Below are 19445 nucleotides of genomic sequence, written 5' to 3'. Positions count from 1 at the left end.
GGGCAAATGCATGGCAGATGCAGTATAATGTGGATAAATGTGAGGTTATCCACTTTGGTAGCAAAAACAGGAAAATAGACTATTAGCTGAATGGTGGCCGATTAGGAAAAGGGGAGATGCAACGAGACCTGGGTGTCATGGTACACCAGTCATTGAAAGAAGGCATGCAGGTGCAGCAGGCAGTGAAGAAAGCAAATGGTATGTTAGCATTCATAGCAAAAGGATTTGAATATAGGAGCAGGGAGGTTCTACTGCAGTTGTACAGGGTCTTGGTGAGACCACACCTGGAGTATTGCATACAGTTTTGGTCTCCTAATCGGAGGAAAAACATTCTTGCCATAGAGGGAGTACAGAGAAGGTTCACCAGACTGATTCCTGAGATGGCAGGACTTTCATACGAAGAAAGACTGGATAGACTCGGCTTGTACTCGTTAGAATTTAGAAGATTGAGGGGGGATCTTATAGAAACTTACAAAATTCTTAAGGGGTTGGACAGGCTAGATGCAGCAAAATTGTTCCCGATATTGGGGAAGTCCAGAACAAGGGGTCACAATTTAAGGATAAGGGGGAAATCATTTTGGACAGAGATGAGAAAAACATTTTTTACATAGAGAGTGGTGAATCTCTGGAATTCTCTGCCACAGAAGGTAGTTGAGGCCAGTTAATTGACTATATTTAAGAGGGAGTTAGATGTGGCCCTTGTGGCTAAAGTGATCAGGGGGTATGGAGAGAAGGCAGGTACAGGATACTGAGTTGGATGATCAGCCATGATCATATTGAATGGCGGAGCAGGCTCGAAGGGCCGAATGGCCTACTCCTGCACCTATTTTCTATGACGCTACAAACTTGGCACACCTGTATTTGGGTAATTTCTCCCATTCTTCTCTGCAGATCCTCTCAAGCTCTGTCAGGTTGGATGGGGAGCATCGATGCACAACTATTTTGAGGTCTCTCCAGAAATGTTCGATCGGGTTCAATTCCGGGCTCTGGCTGGGGCACACAAGGACATTCACAGACTTGTCACAAAGCCACTTCTGCATTGTCTTGGCTGTGTGCTTAAGGTTGTTGTCCTGTTGGAAGATGAACCTCTGCCCCAGTCTGAGGTCCTGAACGGTCTGGAGCAGGTTTTCATCAAGGATCCCTTTGTACTTTGCTCCGTTCATCTTTCCCTTGATCCTGACTAGTCTCCCAGTTACTGGCGCTGAAAAACATCCCCACAGCATGATGCTGCCACCACCATGCTTCACTGTAGCTATGGTATTGGCCAGGTGATGAGCAGTGCATGGTTTCCTTCAGACGTGACGCTTGCCATTCAGGCCAAAGAGTTTAATATTGGTTTCATCAGACTTTCTCATGGTCTGCAAGTCCTTTAGGTGTCTTTTGGCAAACTCCAAGCCAATTGTCATATGCATTTTACTGAGAAGTTGTTTCAGTCTGCCCACTCTACCATAAAGGCCTGATTGGTGGAGTGCCCCAGATATAGTTGTCCATCTGGAAGGTTCTCCCATCTCCACAGAGGAACTCTGGAGCTCTGTCAGAGTTACCATTGGGTTCTTGGTCACCTCCCTGACCAAGGCCCTTCTCCCCCGATTGCTCAGTTTGGTTGGGCGGCCACCTCTATGAAGAGTCCTGGTGGGTCCAAAGTTCTTCCATTTAAGAATGATGGAGGCCACTGTGCTCTTCGGGACCTGCAATGCTGCAGAAATTGTTTTATACCCTTCCCCAGATCTGTGTCTCGACACAATCCTGTATCGGAGGTCTACGGACAATTCCTTCATCTTCATGGCTTGTTTTTTGCTCTGGCATGCACTGCCAACTGTGGGACCTTATATAGACAGGTGTGTGCCTTTCCAAATCATGTCCAATCAATTTAATTTACCACTGGTAGACTCCAATCAAGTTGTAGAAACATCTCAAGGATAATCAATGGAAACAGGATGCACCTAAGCTCAATTTTGAGTGCCATAGCAAAGGGCCTGCCCATAGGGCTTTGAAAGACTTATTCAATACAATACAATACAATACAATTTATTATCATTTGAACCTCATTGAGGTTCAAACGAAATTTGGTTTCTGCAGTCATACACACAAGACAAAGAACCAAGACACAACACAATTTACACAAACATCCATCACAGTGTAAATGTGTAAAAAAAAGAGCACATTGGGAATGTTTTTAAGGCAGAAGTAGATTCCCGATAAACAAGGAGGGGGGCAGTTATTGGTGTAGAAGGGAATGAAGAATTTAGGTTACAATTAGAGCAGCCTTGATCTTGTTAAATGACAGAGCAGAATTCAGGTGCTGAGCGAGTTACTCCTGCTCCTAATTTACATGTGTCTTGGTAAATCTGACATGACATTGGCACTTTTCTCTGATTGGTATCATTATCTGCCCAGCATGTAAACTTCTGGTGGACATTAATGTCACATTATTTAACAGCGAGCGTTACCACATAGATCCATCACCATATCTTAACCAAATTGGCATTACTACTGCTCAATAACATGCTCAACAAAACCAGATTTGCAACACTTACCTCCTGCATATCCTGAATATGTTATCATCACTGATAACATTTTCAATGAATTATACCATTGTGTTAAACAGATTGAACAAATATATCTAAAAACAACTAGGCTCAAATAGATGAACTTAAATTGGCATAGGGCAAGTCTTCAGAAAAAGTATAATTTTATTAATAAAACATCTATGTACAAATATATCATAGAAAAATGTACAAGAAAGATATACTGGTTTCCAGTATTTAATTTGCTTTAAGACTGTTCCTGTACTCAACTATTATAAGATGCTCTAAGAAATAAAATGAATGTTCAATGATAGAAATATAACTGGTTGTAATAAATGTTCTCATCAAATTTAAAACAACCTCAATAAAGCCACATATATTCACCAAATTTGTCGTGGTAAATTTACTGTGAAAATACAGCATTTTCTCTTCAAAGTTGTTTACCTTTAATTTAGAATCAAATAATCAGGAAAAAAAACCATTAGGACTTGATCTCTGAAGGTTTTGAATTATTTGTCTAAGCTTTCATTTCTCTACCTCATTCCCTTCTTTCAGAATATCCTCTTTTAGAAAACCTTTGTTATTCTGCCTTGGTGGTTGGTGGTTTGGTGAAAATTGTTACTTGCTGAAGTTCCTTGAGAGCAGAAACACACTGGGTTTGAGATGCTTGAGATGCTCAGAAACCCACATTGAATAAAGAATAAATCAGGCAAATTGTCATTTTCAGGGATCTAATACTTTTATTTTTTGGTGATTGACATAAAATATGATACAATGTGCACTTTTTGTGGTGGCTTTCAGATAAATTATCTTGCAAGTCAAGTCTAGTTAACACGTATTAAGCTAACTCCACTAAGCATGTTACTATTATAATTATATGAAGCACAATAAATTATGACACCCATTTGCTGATCAAAATCAAGGTGTTAATTGAATATTTGCATATTTTGCAATAAATTCTACCAACCTGGAATTTAACGTTGTGTGCAATTACATCATCAGAAATTAAAATGCACATTTGAGTCTCGAATCATGTCTAGACTGTAAATTAGAGACTATAATATACAAATATTAAGGAGATAGCACTAACACTTAACTTCCATATTCCAAGAGCTTTATGCACAAGTAGCCAATGTGAAAAATCTCCAGTGGAGTTTTAGAGGTAGCCACATCAAGGGCTTGATCTACATTATTAATCATGATTTTAAAGATACCTATCACAATTTACAATGGTGACTCATGTAAATGCAGTCTCTGGTCTTAATTACACAATAATTAATTTTACATATAACATCAATTTATATTATCTTGCTACATAACCATAAATATTTTTATAAAATGCAGAAAACTTGATAGGAAACATTCCCAGAGATTTCATAGCTTTATCTCTGAGACAAGTCATTACTACAATTTTCTTTTAGCCTGTTAGAGTTTTTACATGTTATTCCTGGTGTTCTGGGCTGTTAGCACGTGGTTGCAAACAGCCAATGGCTTTTTTATTTCCCCATAACCTGGCAGCTCAAATGTATGAAAATAGGACAGCATATCATTATCTTGAGAAAACTGTGAACCTGCAGAAAAAGCATAAAAAAATAAGCTCAATTTGTATCTGCAATGATAAAGTAAACAACTAGACTACGATGAGTACTGCAATGAGTATTTTGAAAAAAAATAGTAAAGGATTTAACATTTAAAACCAAATAGTAATAATATAAATTAGTAGTTAATTGCAAGTAACCTAGATGATGTGCTTGTTGGAAAATGTGAATTATTGATTGATCTAAAATGTTTAGTGAGTTCTACACATGAATAGTATTATGATAGATACAAAATGCTGGAGTAACTCAGTGGGTCAGGCAGCATCTCTGGAGAAAAAGAATAGGTGACATTTCGGGTCGAGACCCATCATCAGACAAAGTGTCAGGGAAGAGGGAAACTAGAGATATGAACAAGGTACAAAGATTAAATAAATGAAAGGTATGAAAAGAACAAATCAAAGCCAACCAGATGATCAAGGAAAGGTGGAGCCCACAATGGCCCATTGTTGGCCGTTGGGAAGGTGGTAACAAGTGGATACAAACAGTGAAACTAAGCAGGCCGACAGTGAAATTAGTAGGATGACTAGGGTGGGGGAGGCTACCAGCAGCATCATGAGATGGCTGCATTTAGACAAGGCATTAGAAATACCATAGAGAAACTGTTGGTGAAGGTGATCAGAACTGAAAACAAAAGCCTAGAAATTAGGTGATTTGTCACCTATTCTTTCGGGTGTACATTGAACCTGCTTAAGACAGATTCAGTGATCATTTTCAGGTTAAACACCACGCATAAGGAAATTATTTCAGCTACTTTCATGTCCTATTCACATTAGCCAGACTGATCGGTTTCAGCCGTCCGACCTGCATTTAATGATTTTGCTATTTAGAAACATAGAAACATAGGCATTTAGGCAACATCCAGTTCTATCCCCATTGGCATAATAGAAATAAATGTGAAAGGAGAGAAATAAGTGTGATATGATGCACCTACACCTTTTGCTGAAAAGTCCAATTACAACTAAGTGCATTGAGCTACTTTGAGGTTTTCTTTGTGTTTCTCGTTTCAGTATCTGAGTACTGGTGACACATTGCCCATCCCTACTTATCTTCGAGAGAGTGGCACTACCTATTGTATCTTTGTTCATTCTCTGGTTATTATTGCGGTATTCCAGTCATTTCCAGAGCGGGGAGGGATATCGGGATAAGATGGTAGTAGGGAGCGTGAGTGGGGGGGGGGGGGGGGGGGGGGGGGGGGGGGGGAAGGAAAGATGGGGGTGCACAAGATGTACCCTGCCCGCTCACTGACAACGTTAATATAATTAATCAGAGATCAGCCCCGACATGTAATCATTCTTTACATATTTCCTTGCAAAACTACTATGTGTACTGACCATAATTCATCAATGATTTCATTCCTGAACCAATTGTTGAAATTGGGTTGTTACATCTGATTTCACCGTGAACTGCTCTATCTTGCATATCTTGCGAGGACTTGAAACTTATTTCTGCATTGAGAAATTTTTGCTTTGAAATTTTTGAAATTTATTTCTGTAATGCAGAATGAATGGAATAAATTCCACTTGTGAATAAATGGAATAAATTCCACTTCCACTGGAGTAACTCAGCGGGTCAGGCAGTATTTCTGGAGAAAAACGATTGGTGATGTTTCAGGTTGGGACTCTTCTTCAGACTTGAGCACCACCCGTCCAGCATTTATATTTGATTCCATCTTCTTATTCAGGGTAGAAATTGGAGATAATTGCAGAGAACATCAGATTAAGCAATGTGAGGGCAAACACACAGACTTGTTATACACCAGTGGTTATCATGAATGGTTCTGAAGATTGCTCTGGCCATCATATTGCTGTGAAGTTGTCAGATAATTGTGATGAACTCTCCAGGGCAATCAAATCTTGCCATGATCTTCCATGACAAATAGAGTCAAAAGATTTAGTGAGATCAACAAAGACGGCGAACAAGCAGCAGTTTTGTTCTTGGCACTTCTCTTGGAGTTGAATTACTACAAATATCATGTTTCCTGTTCCATGCCATTCACAGAAACAATCACAGAAATGGGCTTTCTGGATCAGCGGGTTAGGCAGCATCCATGATTGATTAGTAGGACTGGGTGTTACAATCCCTAAGATTTCACTACAATTGACATTCTTGGGTATGACCACTAGGTGAATTTGCTAACTATCAGCCACATCTTCAGTTGTGTACCTCAACATCACTGGGTGTTTCGGCCTTTTTTCACAAGACACCCTCAGTCGAGGCAGGCCCACCGCAGGTTGATCAGACCTGGGTGTGTGTCTTGCTGTTAGCCTCTAGATGGTCACATGACAGCCCAGACAGCATCTTTCCTCTTCAGCCACAGCCAGTGACTGCTCCATTCGGCGGCATTGGCTATGTTGGAGGAAATGGTCAGGCAATGTTTTGGGTCGGGACCTTTCTTCAGTCTGACGAAGAGGCCTCAACCGTAACGTCACTTATCCATTCTCTCCACAGATGCTGCCTCATTGAGTTCCTCCAGGACTTTTTGTTAGGCTTACTACTCCCTCAAAATCCTATTAACAGGACTCTAGTGAAGAATTTACAAGCTGCTGAGAGTAAAGAGATTTCTCTGTGATTATTGCAGACTTGGCGGACTTTTTACGCGCGTGTTGGTATGTAATTGAAGCTTCCTTCAATTGAAGTACTGGAGTGCCCATTCTTTGTTCCATAGTGCCTGGAGTAGCTCTGTCAGTTTCTCAATCAACAGTGGGCCCCATTCTTTGAAGACCTCTGGTGCTATAGCAACTGCTCCTGGAGCTTTTCCACATGATAATTGTGACACTGGCTTTTGAACTTCAGCCAGGTCTGCAGGTTCAGCAAGAGCGAGGTTTGTTGGAAGTTGTGACATGCGACCTATTGCTTCATCACAAATTGTTGGTGGTCTATTTGGGACAGGCTGGAGATGCTCAGGCCACGTCATTAAAATCTGTTTCTTTCCGTGAAGAAATTGGTTTATCTGCAATTTGTAGAGATGAACAAACAGATGGCTGAAAACCATGTACAGATTTTAGAGCAGTGTGGAATTTTTCATGTAATAGAGCTTGGACAAGGTTGCCAGTGCCTGAAGCAACTTTGGCCTCACAATTAGCACCAAAGAAACAGAAATGATGCTCCAACCTGCACTCAAACACCCCATGACTTTGGACTTTAGAGATATGGCATAGAAACAGGCCTTTCGGCCCATTGAGTTCATGCCAACCAGTGATCACCCAGTACACTAGCACTTTCCTACATACTAGAGTCAATTCACAATTTTGTACCAAAGCCAATTAATCTACAAACCTGTACATCTTTGCATTGTTGGAGGAAACTGGAACACCCAGGGAAAACCCATGTGGTCATAGGGAGAATGTACAAACTCCATACAGACAGCACCTGTAGTCACGATCGAAGTCCGGTCTCTGCCACAATAAGACAGCAACTCTATCACTGCACCATTGTGCCGCCCCAAACACAGAGCTAAACACCCTTGTGCAGGGTCAGAGGCTATCGATTGTGAACAAGTTCACAAACCTTGGCAGCGATCTCTCTCTCTCTCTCGAGATCAGTCACATTGATGATGAAGTCAACAACAGGATAGTCAAACCCAGCTCTGCTTTAGGAAGATAGAGAAGTAAAGTGGAAATGTGACAAATGGAAATGAAGACCAAGCTGAAGTTGTATTCTGCTGTTGTCATACCCACTTTATGCTCGCAAGACATGGCCAGTGCACAACAGAAATACCACACCACTTCCACAAGACCCATCTGTGTAGAATACTTCACATCAAGTGGCAAGAGAAGATTTCAGACTCACAGATCCTCTCCCAGACTTACCTCCACACATTGTTGAAAGATCAGAAGGGCAGGACATGTCAAAAGAAAATTACGTCCAAGACCTGTATTAAGGGGCTGGACAGGCTAGATGCAGGAAGACTGTTCCCGATGTTGGAGAAGTCCAGGATAAGGATAAGGGGGAAAATCCTTTAAGACCGAGATGAGAAAAACATTTTTCACACAGAGAGTGGTGAATCTCTGGAACTCTCTGCCACGGAGGGTAGTTGAGGCCAGTTCATTGGCTATATTTAAGAGGGAGTTAGATGTGGCCCTTGTGGCTAAAGGGATCAGGCGGTATGGAGAGAAGGCAGGGACAGGATACTGAGTTGGATGATCAGCCATGATCATATTGAATGGCGGTGCAGGCTCGAAGGGCCGAATGGCCTACTCCTGCACCTATTTTCTATGTATCTATGTATGTATGCATTAGCTGATCATAGTTTTAACAGCTACTGTGCAAAAGCATATTGTATGACAAAATGCCAAAGCAGCTACTTTATGGAGAAATCAAAAGTGTTTTATCATCATAAAGAGAACAATGAAATTCTTACTTGCAGCAGCACAACAGACTTGTAAACATAGTACTCTGTAAACACCATAATAAACACAGAAAAGTTCAGAACATATAGAAAAAAAGCAACAATAGTGTAAAGTCAAAGAGACTGCCCCCAAGTCTATGTAGTTTGGAGCTTATTTGGAGGTTGTAGTGTTTACTAGCCTGATGGCTGTGGGGAAGAAGCTGCTCTTGAACTTAGATGTTACAGTTTTAACTATGCCTTCTTCCCGATGGCAGGAGTGAAATGAGAGTGTGGCCAGGGTGGTCTGGGTCTCTGACGATGCTGTCTGCCTTTTTGGGGCAATGGTTCTTGTAGATCCCTTTGATGGTATGCATGATGCACTGGGCAATGTTCACCACTTTTTACAGTCTTCTTTGTTCCTGGGCATTTGAGTTGCTGAAAAACGCTGTGATGCGGCCAGTCAATTTGCTCTCTACTGTACACCTGTAGAAGTTCAAGAGAGTATTTGTTGACATACCGAATCTCCTCAATCTTCTGACTGAGGGCAAACAACTCAAAGACTCTTACAACATTCCTGAAGAGTTCCAACTGGGAACAATGAGCATTGCATAATACTGTTTGGCATATCCAAAGAAAATGTAGTGTTTCTTCTTACACACTACACGTTTACACATTACACAGAGACATTACAAGTTTTTACACAGAGAGCGGTGAATCTGTGGAATTCTCTGCCACAGAAGGTAGTTGAGGCCAGTTCATTGGCTATATTTAAGAGAGTTAGATGTGGCCCTTGTGGCTAGCGGGATCAGGGGGTATGGAGAGAAGGCAGGTACAGGATACTGAGTTGGATGATCAGCCATGATCTTATTGAATGGCCGTGCAGGCTCGAAGGGCTGAATGGCCTACTCCTGCACCTATTTTCTATGTTTCTATGTTATGAGGAAGCAAGAATCAAGGAAATAGGAAAAGAGAATCTCAAAAATCAAGCAGAACTGGTACTGCAGCATTCCTACACCTCTGTCATCTGTGTGAAAAGAACCTTCGAGCATAGATAGGTGTCACATCACAACGAGATTGAGTGAGGAACAACAGCTCACTACTTCCAATGGTGTTCAAAGAATTCCCGTATTTGGCTTAATTTGCTCTGCCATAATTATGTAATATTAGAGTTCATGCTTTTGCACAATAGTTTTAAACTGTGATCAGCTAATGCAGAGCAGGCCTCGGAATTTACCTGAGGTCTTCTGATATTTGTTGTCCCATATATCTGCAATTTCTAAAGGAAAGTTGCATTGTCATAGTTCATATCGATATCTATAAAAGGGTACAATTTAGTTCAGGAATAATAATCATTTATATTAATGAAAGGTGGATAGTATTTTAATTCCTGTCATCCAACAATTAGACCTATTAGCCTCACCTGTTCTACTGTCATCTCTGTATGTGTAGGAAGGTGATATGAAGAATTCAGGTCTTTTTAAAATTGTCATTTCTGAAAGGTTGAAATCACTGATGTTAATGATATGCTCATACAGTATATACATTATATCTTGAATTTTGCTGCATAACCTTTTCCATTTATTTTTGTTGTTTAATATTTTTAGTAAAATGTCCCAGGTGTGGCTTGGTTGAAGGCACATTTGCCTCCTTGTGGAAAGTTTGGAGGAAGCACTACATTGTCTGAGATGCCATCATTCAGATTAATTCTCCCTCAGACGAATTTAAAAGATCCAATGGGCAACATGGAAGAAAAGGTGTTATTGCTGGTGTCATAATCAATATTAATACCTCATTCAACATCACTGCTGGAAATTATCACCTTGCTGTTTAGAAGATCTTGCTGTGTCTGTGTGTAAACTGAGCGTAATATTTCCTACATTATAATACACCTTACGGTTCAATCGTTAGTCTTCACTGAATCACCGCCCAACCCTCATCATCAACCTGAGGGGTCACCACTGATTATAAACTGAACTGGGACAGACTCATCAATATGTCACAGGGAACAACTGCAGAAGCTGTTATGTCAAAGATAGAAACAAATTGATAGACTTTTCTCACCTGCAATTCTCCCTTCTCCCCTCCCTCCCACCTCCACCCCCCCCCCCCCCCCCCCCCCCCCTAATTTCAGTCTGAAGAAAGGTCCTGACCCGAAACGCCGCCTATCCTTTTTCCTCCAGAGATGCTACTTGACCTGCTGAGTTACCCCAGCACTTTGTACCTACCTTCAGACACAGAAATGGGTTAAATTAACAAATTAGTCCTGGGAATTTTGGATCCATCATGTTTAATGTGTATAATGCATACGTTGGGTGGATGTTGGCATACTCCCCACCTTCCTGAATGAATGCAGCTCCAGCAACACTCAATCCATCATCCAGAGCAGAGTAGTCGACATTTAATTCCCTCTCTGCCATTCTAAACATTCGGGTTCAACTTGGCCGTATGTATATAATCTACTAAATACACCCACCACTCAACAAAGCTACTCTGATAGCAACCTCCCAAACCTGTGAGTTTGACCAGTTAGGAAACTAGTGCAGTGGGTATTGTAACTACCACCATCAACTCCAGGTCACACACCATCTTGTTCTACCATCATCATTGTTCTTCCATCATCATTTAACACAATCATTCCGCAACAGCTGGTGGAGAAGTTGGAGTTATTGGGGGTTGATGCTGACACATGTAACTGGGTCCTGAACTTTCTATCGCAACGGCAGCAGACAGCCAGGGTGGGCAGCAGGACATCAAAAACCATAGCCGTGAGCACTGGCTCGCCGCAAGGCTGTGTCCTAAGCCCCCTGCTGTTTAGTCTGCTTACACACGACTGTACTGCTAGACTCAACAACAACTTCAAGTCAAGTCAAGTCAAGTCAAGTTTATTTGTCACATACACATACGAGATGTGCAGTGAAATGAAAGTGGCAATGCTCGCGGACTTTTGTGCAAAAGACAAACAACCAAACAAATTATAAACACAATCATAACACACATATTCTTTTACATAATAAATAATGGAAGGAAAAACGTTCAGTAGAGTTAGTCCCTGGTGAGATAGGCGTTTACAGTCTGAATGGCCTCTGGGAAGAAACTTCTGTTCATCAACAAGTTCGCTGATGACACAACAGTGGTAGGTCTCATCAGTGACAATGATGAGTCGGCGTACAGAATGAAGGTGGAGCTGCTCACAGGATGGTGCAAATCCCACAACCTCATTCTCAACGTGGGAAAAACTAAGGAGATGGTGGTTGACTTCAGGAGGGCAGGAAAACAACACCATACACCGCTGCACATCGATGAGGCTGATGTGGAAAGGGTCAGCAGCGTGAAGTTCCTAGGACTCCACCTGTCAGATGACCTGACGTCCACGACCAACACCACAGCACTGGTCAAGAGAGCCCAGCAGCGACTACACCCTCTCCGAAGACTACGGAAAGCAGGTCTCCCCACTACACACCTACGAACTTTTTATAGGGGGACAATCGAGAGCACATTAACCTACGGCATCACTTCCTGGTTCGGGAGCTGCAAGGCGTATGAACAGCACCAACTAGACAGGATTGTGAAGACCGCCAGCAGGATTATTGGTGCTCCACTCCCTTTCCTGCTGGACATATACAGGAAGAGATGTATCAGCAGAGCCATCTCCATCATCAAAGACCCCTACCACCCATCGCATCACATATTCTCCATCCTGCCATCTGGGAAGAGGTGCAGGAGCATTAGCTGCAAAACCAGCAGGATGCTCCTCAGCTTCTTCCCGCAGGCTATAAGACTGATAAATGGACTTTGCCCCCTGCCAAAGTATCGCGCACCAACCACCAATCTGGACACACTGCAGCAGAACCACTGCCGTGCCGCTGCCGATCGGAACGCCTGTTGATGTTTAGTAGAGAGTAGAGTGTTTAATTTGTTCATGATATATGTATTTTTATTTCTATTTATTTTTTACTGCACACTGAATGGACACTGGTTGAGCAACGTTTTTTTGTTTCCTCTGGGTATGTGAATACTCAGGAAAATGACAATAAAGATATACTATACTATACTATACTATACTATACTATACTATACTATACTATACTATACTATACTATACTATACTATACTATATTATACTATATTATACTATAAGATTCTGGAATCCAATGTTATTGGAATCAATTTCACAGAAGGACAGCAATAGTCCCAGGGCCATTTAGGGATTGTCAATAAGCACAAGCCATGCCAGGGGCTGCCAGATATCATAAATGAATAAAAATTATCCCTTGATTTTCACCATCAGTGACTCAAATAGGCATGTATAAACAAGGAAGTGCAGATGTTGGTTTACACCAAAGTGTTACTCTTTAGGTCAGGTACCATCTCTGGAGAACACGGATAGGTGACATTTCAAGTCGGGACCCTTCTTCCGCCTGTCTTCGGTGTTCTAGTGATAACAGAAGACCTATTCTGAAGCTACATCTTTCTCTAACAATGCTGTGAAATAAAGTTACAGCAAAACATTTATTTGAATGTAGAACCATACCAACAAGCATCAAATACACAAAAGGAAAAGTGCTTATGTATATTGATATGTACTGAACTGTATTCAAAAATGAATTTCATCGTACTTCGATATATATGACAAATAAAGCACCATATCATGCCATACTAAAGGCAATGAAGTGTTAATCCCATGATTGAGAATTCACAGCGATGAGTGGCACTCTCAGGAAGTGCATCTGGAGAAATTGATAATAATATAATATTTCCATTCATTAAGTTTAATGGAGGGGAAACAATTAGCTCTATCTGCAATTTTGAAACTGCAATCTATTTCAGCACTGTCCCTAGCAGGGGGCACCAAATGGTAGAATTATTTTCTAAAATAATGCAGAGAACTTCAGTGGTACAAGCAATGAATAACACTTTTAAGATTCAACTTCTTAAAGGATAGATGAGAAATTCCCAGAATCATTTATTACATTGAATTATTGGTTCTGACAATGACAGATGGCACAGTGGCGCAATGGTAGTTGCTGCTTTGCAGTGCCAGAAACCCAGGTTTGGTCCTGACTACGGGTGCTATCATAGAAACATAGAAACATAGAAAATAGGTGCAGGAGTAGGCCATTCGGCCCTTGGAGCCTGCACCGCCATTCGATATGATCATGGCTGATCATCCAACTCAGTATCCCATCCCTGCCTTCTCTCCATACCCCCTGATCCCTTTAGCCACAAGGGCCACATCTAACTCCCTCTTAAATATAACCAATGAACTGGCCTCAACTACCTTCTGTGGCAGAGAATTCCACAGATTCACCACTCTCTGTGTAAAATATGATTTTCTCATCTTGGTCCTAAAAGACTTCCCTCTTATCCTTAAACTGTGAGCCCTAGTTCTGGACTTCCCCAACATCGGGAATAATCTTCCTGCATCTAGCCTGTCCAACCCCTTAAGAATTTTGTAAGTTTCTATAAGATCCCCCCTCAATCTTCTGAATTCCAGCGTGTACAAGCCGAGTCTATCCAATCTTTCTTCATATGAAAGCCCTGCCATCCCAGGAATCAGTCTGATGAACCTTCTCTGTATTCCCTCTATGGCAAGAATGTCTTTCCTCAGATTAGGAGACCAAAACTGTACGCAATACTCCAGGTGTGGTCTCACCAAGACCCTGTACAACTGCAGTAGAACCTCCATGCTCCTATACTCAAATCCATTTGCTATGAATGCTAACATACCATTCGCTTTCTTCACTGCCAACTGCACCTGCATGCCTACTTTCAATGACTGGTGTACCATGACACCCAGGTCTCGTTGCATCTCCCCTTTTCCTAATCGGCCACCATTCAGATAATCGTCTACTTTCCTGTTTTTGCCACCAAAGTGGACAACCTCACATTTATTCACATTATACTGCATCTGCCATGCATTTGCCCACTCACCCAACCTATCCAAGTCACCTTGCAGCCTCCTAGCATCCTCCTTACAGCTAACACTGCCCCCCAGCTTCGTGTCATCCACAAACTTGGAGATGTTGCATTCAATTCCCTCATCCAGATCATTAATATATATTGTAAATAGCTGGGGTCCCAGCACTGAGCCTTGCGGTACCCCACTAGTTACTGCCTGCCATTCTGAAAAGGACCTGTTTACTCCCACTCTTTGCTTCCTGTCTGCCAGCCAGTTCTCTATCCACATCAATACTGATCCCCCAATACCATGTGCTTTAAGTTTGTATACTAATCTCTTATGTGGGACCTTGTCGAAAGCCTTCTGAAAGTCCAGATATACAGTAACACATCCACTGGTTCTCCCTTATCTACTCTACTAGTTATATCCTCAAAAAATTCTATAAGATTCGTCAGACATGATTTACCTTTCATAAATCCATGCTGACTTTGTCCAATGAATTCACCACTTTCCAAATGTGCTGCTATCCCATCTTTAATAAGTGACTCCAGAATTTTCCCCACCACCGATGTTAGACTAACTGGTCTGTAATTCCCTGTTTTCTCTCTCCCTCCCTTTTTAAAAAGTGGGGTTACATTAGCTACCCTCCAGTCCTCAGGAACTACTCCAGAATCTAAAGAGTTTTGAAAAATTATCACTAAAGCATCCACTATTTCTGAGGCTACTTCCTTAAGTACTCTGGGATGCAATTTATCTGGCCCTGGGGATTTATCAGCCTTTAATCCATTCAAACTACCTAACACCACTTCCCAGCTAACCTGGATTTCACTCAGTTCCTCTATCTCATTTAACCCCCGGTCCCTTGCTATTTCTGGCAGATTGTGTATGTCTTCCTTAGTGAAGACAGAACCAAAGTAGTTATTCAATTGGTCTGCCATGTCCTTGTTCCCCATGATCAATTCGCCTGTTACTGACTGCAAGGGACCTACATCTGTTTTAACTAATCTTTTCCTCTTCACATATCTATAAAATCATTTGCAGTCAGTTTTTATGTTCCCTGACAGTTTTCTTTCATAATCTATTTTCCCTTTCCTAATTAAGCCTTTTGTTCTCCTCTGCTGGACTCTGAATTTCTCCCAGTCCTCTGGTAGGCTGCTTGCTCTGGCTAATTTGTACGCTTCATCTTTTGTTTTGACACTATCCCTGATTTCCCTTGTTATCCACGGATGCACTACCTTCCCTGGTTTATTCTTTTGCCAAACTGGGATGAACACTTGTTGTAATTCATCCATGCAGTTTTTTAATGCCTTCCATTGCATATCCACCGTCTGTACGGAGTTTGTACGTTCTCCCCATGACCGCATGGGACTTCTCTGAGAGCTCCAGTTTCCACCCACATTTCAAAGATGTACAGGTTTGTAGGTTAATTGGCTTCATTAAGAATTGTACATTGTCCCTAGCATGTAGCATAGTGCTAGTGTAAAGGGCCTGTCCCATTATGGAAACCTTATTTGTGAGTTTAGGAGAGTTTGTGCTCACCACAAGCTCGCAGTATGGTTGACACGTGGTCATAGGTGGTCACTGGTGAGCCTCCTTCATGGTCGAGAGGAGTTCCCGCATAGTGGTTACTACTTGCGGCCTCAGTCTGCTAGAGGATAAATTTTCAATAAGCTGAAAAATTTTCCGCGAGTAACAATTGGTCGGCATGGTGAAAATCAATACTTTTTTACTCGTAGGTTTAGTAGATCCAAGGTAATCGAAGGTAATCAAAGGTAATCAAGGGTAGTCGTAGATAGTGTTAGATAGTTGTAGATAGTGTTAGATAAGCTGGTTGAAGCTAGTCTTCAACATAGTCAAAGGAGGTCGAAGGAGGTCTTCTACACAGTCGAAGGAGGTCTTCTACATATTCGTAGAGGTTCTCTACATAGTCGAAGGAGGTCGTAGGAGGTGTTCTACTTAGTCGAAGGATGACAAATTTTTGGTGATACAACAGGACTATGACACTCTCCTAAACTCGCAAATAAGGTCGCCATAGTGGGACAGGCCCTTAAGGGGATGGCTGGTCAGTAGGTAGTAGATGGGACTGTTCAGTACTTTTGTAACATTGCTGCTGTCTAATGTGGTGACATTTGTGTACACTCGTGTACTGCTCTGGTTGTATGCAAAACAAAGCATTTCACTGTACCTGGGTACATGTGACTATAAAGTATAATTCTTTAATTCAGTGAAAGGAATTTTGGATTACTTTGCGAGGGCTCAACAACATTTCTAATTTTGCTGCAAGCATATTTTGTTATAAATTATACATTCAGCAATTATGGTCCCAAAATACAATGGTCATTGCAGACTTGATTCCTCATTGCTGTAGTTTATTTACTCACCTTCTCCAGGGCCATTACGATAGATTACCCCATGTCCTGCTGTATCCTCATAATTATCTGGACTATTGGGCAAAACCTTTTGCCATTTCTTCTCAATCTTTTTCTTTGCTGTTTCAATAAAGCAATAAAATGAAGAATAATTCAAATTTATCACCATCTTATTACGAATGCAAATTTTCACTCATATTGTTAGGCAAAAATTCTAAATTAGTGAATCGGCTATTCCTTACACACCCTGATTGCTTTTTCAAATGAAAAACATAATTAAGGGACCAATTCATTATTTTCCTTTTTATTGTTCAGTAAGAAAAGTGAAAAATATTCTTTGGATGGTTGATAACAAAATGCAATGTTGTTGCATTGCCAACGCTAAAATGTAACAATAAAAAAAACTGTACTGTATGTAATGTAGTTTAAACAATTTAGTCAATTAATCCACCGTTTTCATAACTGCATTTATGATTATTATTGTCTGTCTTTCAGTCCAACTTGGTGTTGCTTCAATTATCTGAAACTAAAATCCTTTTCCACCTTTTAATTCCAGTCTCGTTACATTGCCACGATGGCATAGTGGTGGAGTTTCTGCCTTACAGCGCTTTCAGTGCCAGAGATACGGGTTTGATCCTGACTATGGGTGCTGTCTGTACGGAGTTTTACGTTCTCCCCATGTCCGCGTGGGTTTTCTCCGAGATCTTTGGTTTCCTCCCACACCCCAAAGACCTATAGGATTGTAGGTATTGTCCCAGGTGTGTGTTGGATAGTGTTAATATGCGGGGATCGCTGGTCGGTGAGCCGAAGAACCTGTGTCCGTGCTGTATCTCTAAACTAAACATCAATAATAATTTTAAAGGTACAAATATTATGTTGCGTATTGAGACTGCTGCCTGATACTCCAACAGAAACATCATCTTTTTGTTTTCAAGCAAAGTTGCTTATCTGCCCTTGGTGGTTATATAAATGTTTGCCTGGGGAAGGCAGGTGGGAAGATCCTTGGTCCATTACTCAAATCCATTTCACTGCTTCAAACCAGCTTTGTCATTTCAGAACTAAACCATTCTTTACAGCAGCTCACAGTGGTGAGATGTTCTATCAAGCAGAGGGAAATATGTTGAGTGTGTGAACCTTCTGATAACTGATATGAGACAGCCATGAAAGGCACAGAGAAATCCATTATTTAAAATAACCATAGCAGAATTATCAAATCAGTTAGTAAAATTCTTAAAGAAAAACTGCAGACATTTCAAACCTTATCTATTTTATTAATTGTCTATAAGAGACTATCTAGAAGTAAATAGGTTTACATAAAGTGTGTAGACACATAGAAATTAGGTGCAGGAGTAGGCCATTCAGCCCTTCGAGCCTGCACCGCCATTCAATATGATGATGGCTGATCATCCAACTCAGTATCCCATACCTGCCTTCTCTCCATACCCTCTGACCCCCTTAGCCACAAGGGCCACATCTAACTCCCTCTTAAATATAGCCAATGAACTGGCCTCGACTACCCTCTGCGGCAGAGAGTTCCAGAGATTCACCACTCTCTGTGTGAAAAAAAGTTCTTCTCATCTCGGTGTAGGAAGGAACTGCAGATGCTGGTTTACACCGAAGATAGACAAAAAAGCTGGAGTAACTCAGCGGGTCTCCAGGAACTCTGGAGAAAAGGATCTGCAGAGATGCTGCCTGACCCGTTGAGTTACTCCAGGTTTTTGTGTCTATCTTAGACTTACATAAATGTCACTTTAACATAAACAACCCTTTCAGCTATTCTAGGACCAAACTTCAGATCTAAACAATGGAATGATCCCAATTATAGCCCCAAAACACTTACCCTGTTTGTGTGGGTAATATATAAATGGCTTGGGTTCACTGGTTTCACCATCTGATCTTCTTCGTAATTGAACAAACACTGAGATGGGTTTGGTGATGTGCATGTCAAAATATTTTGGTGTCTTGAAAACTATAGCAAACTGAAAGACAGAATTTTACGTTATTATACTGTCCCTATAACTATGTAAGGGAGCACATATTTGTCTGCAAAAGGATTTTCCATCGTGAAGCATATTAAATTCTAAAGGGTCTCTGTGGTAGAAAGATAAATGAGTAACAAAGGACTCTTGTCCCCCTTTTGTACACAATTAGAATTAGAGATTGCAACAATATAATGTGCGTTGCACTGGTATTAATATTGAATCACGCAATCCCCGCTTTCTCAAAGACTATCAAGTATGCAGCAAGAACATTGATTTTGTGTCATGCTCATGTGATGGCTGGCCTGACAAAGCAAGCTGTGCTCATGCACCTAATGGGCAAGGGTCAAGAATTCAGACTTGAGCAGCAGGAAGGACACTGGACCATTTAAAAATAATCATTATTACTTTACACGTTCGCTGGGAACTGGGAATTTCTGTGAAGGCTGAGACAAGTGAGTTTTTGCTGTTGTCCTGCTTGTTCTTCTCTATGATCAAGTGCTGGAGAAGTAGACTCTAAGGTAAACTAAGGCTGAAGGGGTGAAGTGAGGATGGCTCTGGCAGGGAGTACCTTCCACCCAAGAACCTTCTTGGAGCAATGCTCCTCTGGCCACATGGTAGTAGAACAATTTATTTGGAGATGAAGGTTTCCAAATAAGTGGTTGAGATCTTCCACTTGCTGAAGACTGAACTCCAACCAGATACCCAGGAACATCATGGAGACAACTATTAGGTTCGTTATCTG

At 41.3% G+C, this 19445-nt stretch overlaps 1 protein-coding gene across 1 annotated transcript in view; it reads right to left on the bottom strand.

The window, feature by feature from the left end:
* Positions 1-3228: 3228 nt before the first annotated feature.
* LOC129701718 (nuclear factor NF-kappa-B p105 subunit-like) overlaps positions 3229-19445 on the bottom strand; it is a 38922-nt gene continuing 22705 nt past the window's right edge. Inside the window, exons 9-12 of the mRNA XM_055643090.1 lie at positions 18562-18700; positions 16734-16841; positions 9874-9945; positions 3229-4099 (exon numbers count right to left, since the gene is read on the bottom strand). Of these exons, the coding sequence (XP_055499065.1) occupies positions 3963-4099; positions 9874-9945; positions 16734-16841; positions 18562-18700 (456 nt within the window). The 3' untranslated portion in view covers positions 3229-3962. The remainder of the gene's footprint in view (positions 4100-9873; positions 9946-16733; positions 16842-18561; positions 18701-19445) is intronic.

This window comes from Leucoraja erinacea, chromosome 11 (genome assembly GCF_028641065.1).
Source record: "Leucoraja erinacea ecotype New England chromosome 11, Leri_hhj_1, whole genome shotgun sequence".
Lineage (NCBI taxonomy): Eukaryota > Metazoa > Chordata > Chondrichthyes > Rajiformes > Rajidae > Leucoraja > Leucoraja erinaceus.
Note: the sequence above shows the minus strand (reverse complement) of the source record. Positions and strands in the feature narration are given on the sequence as shown.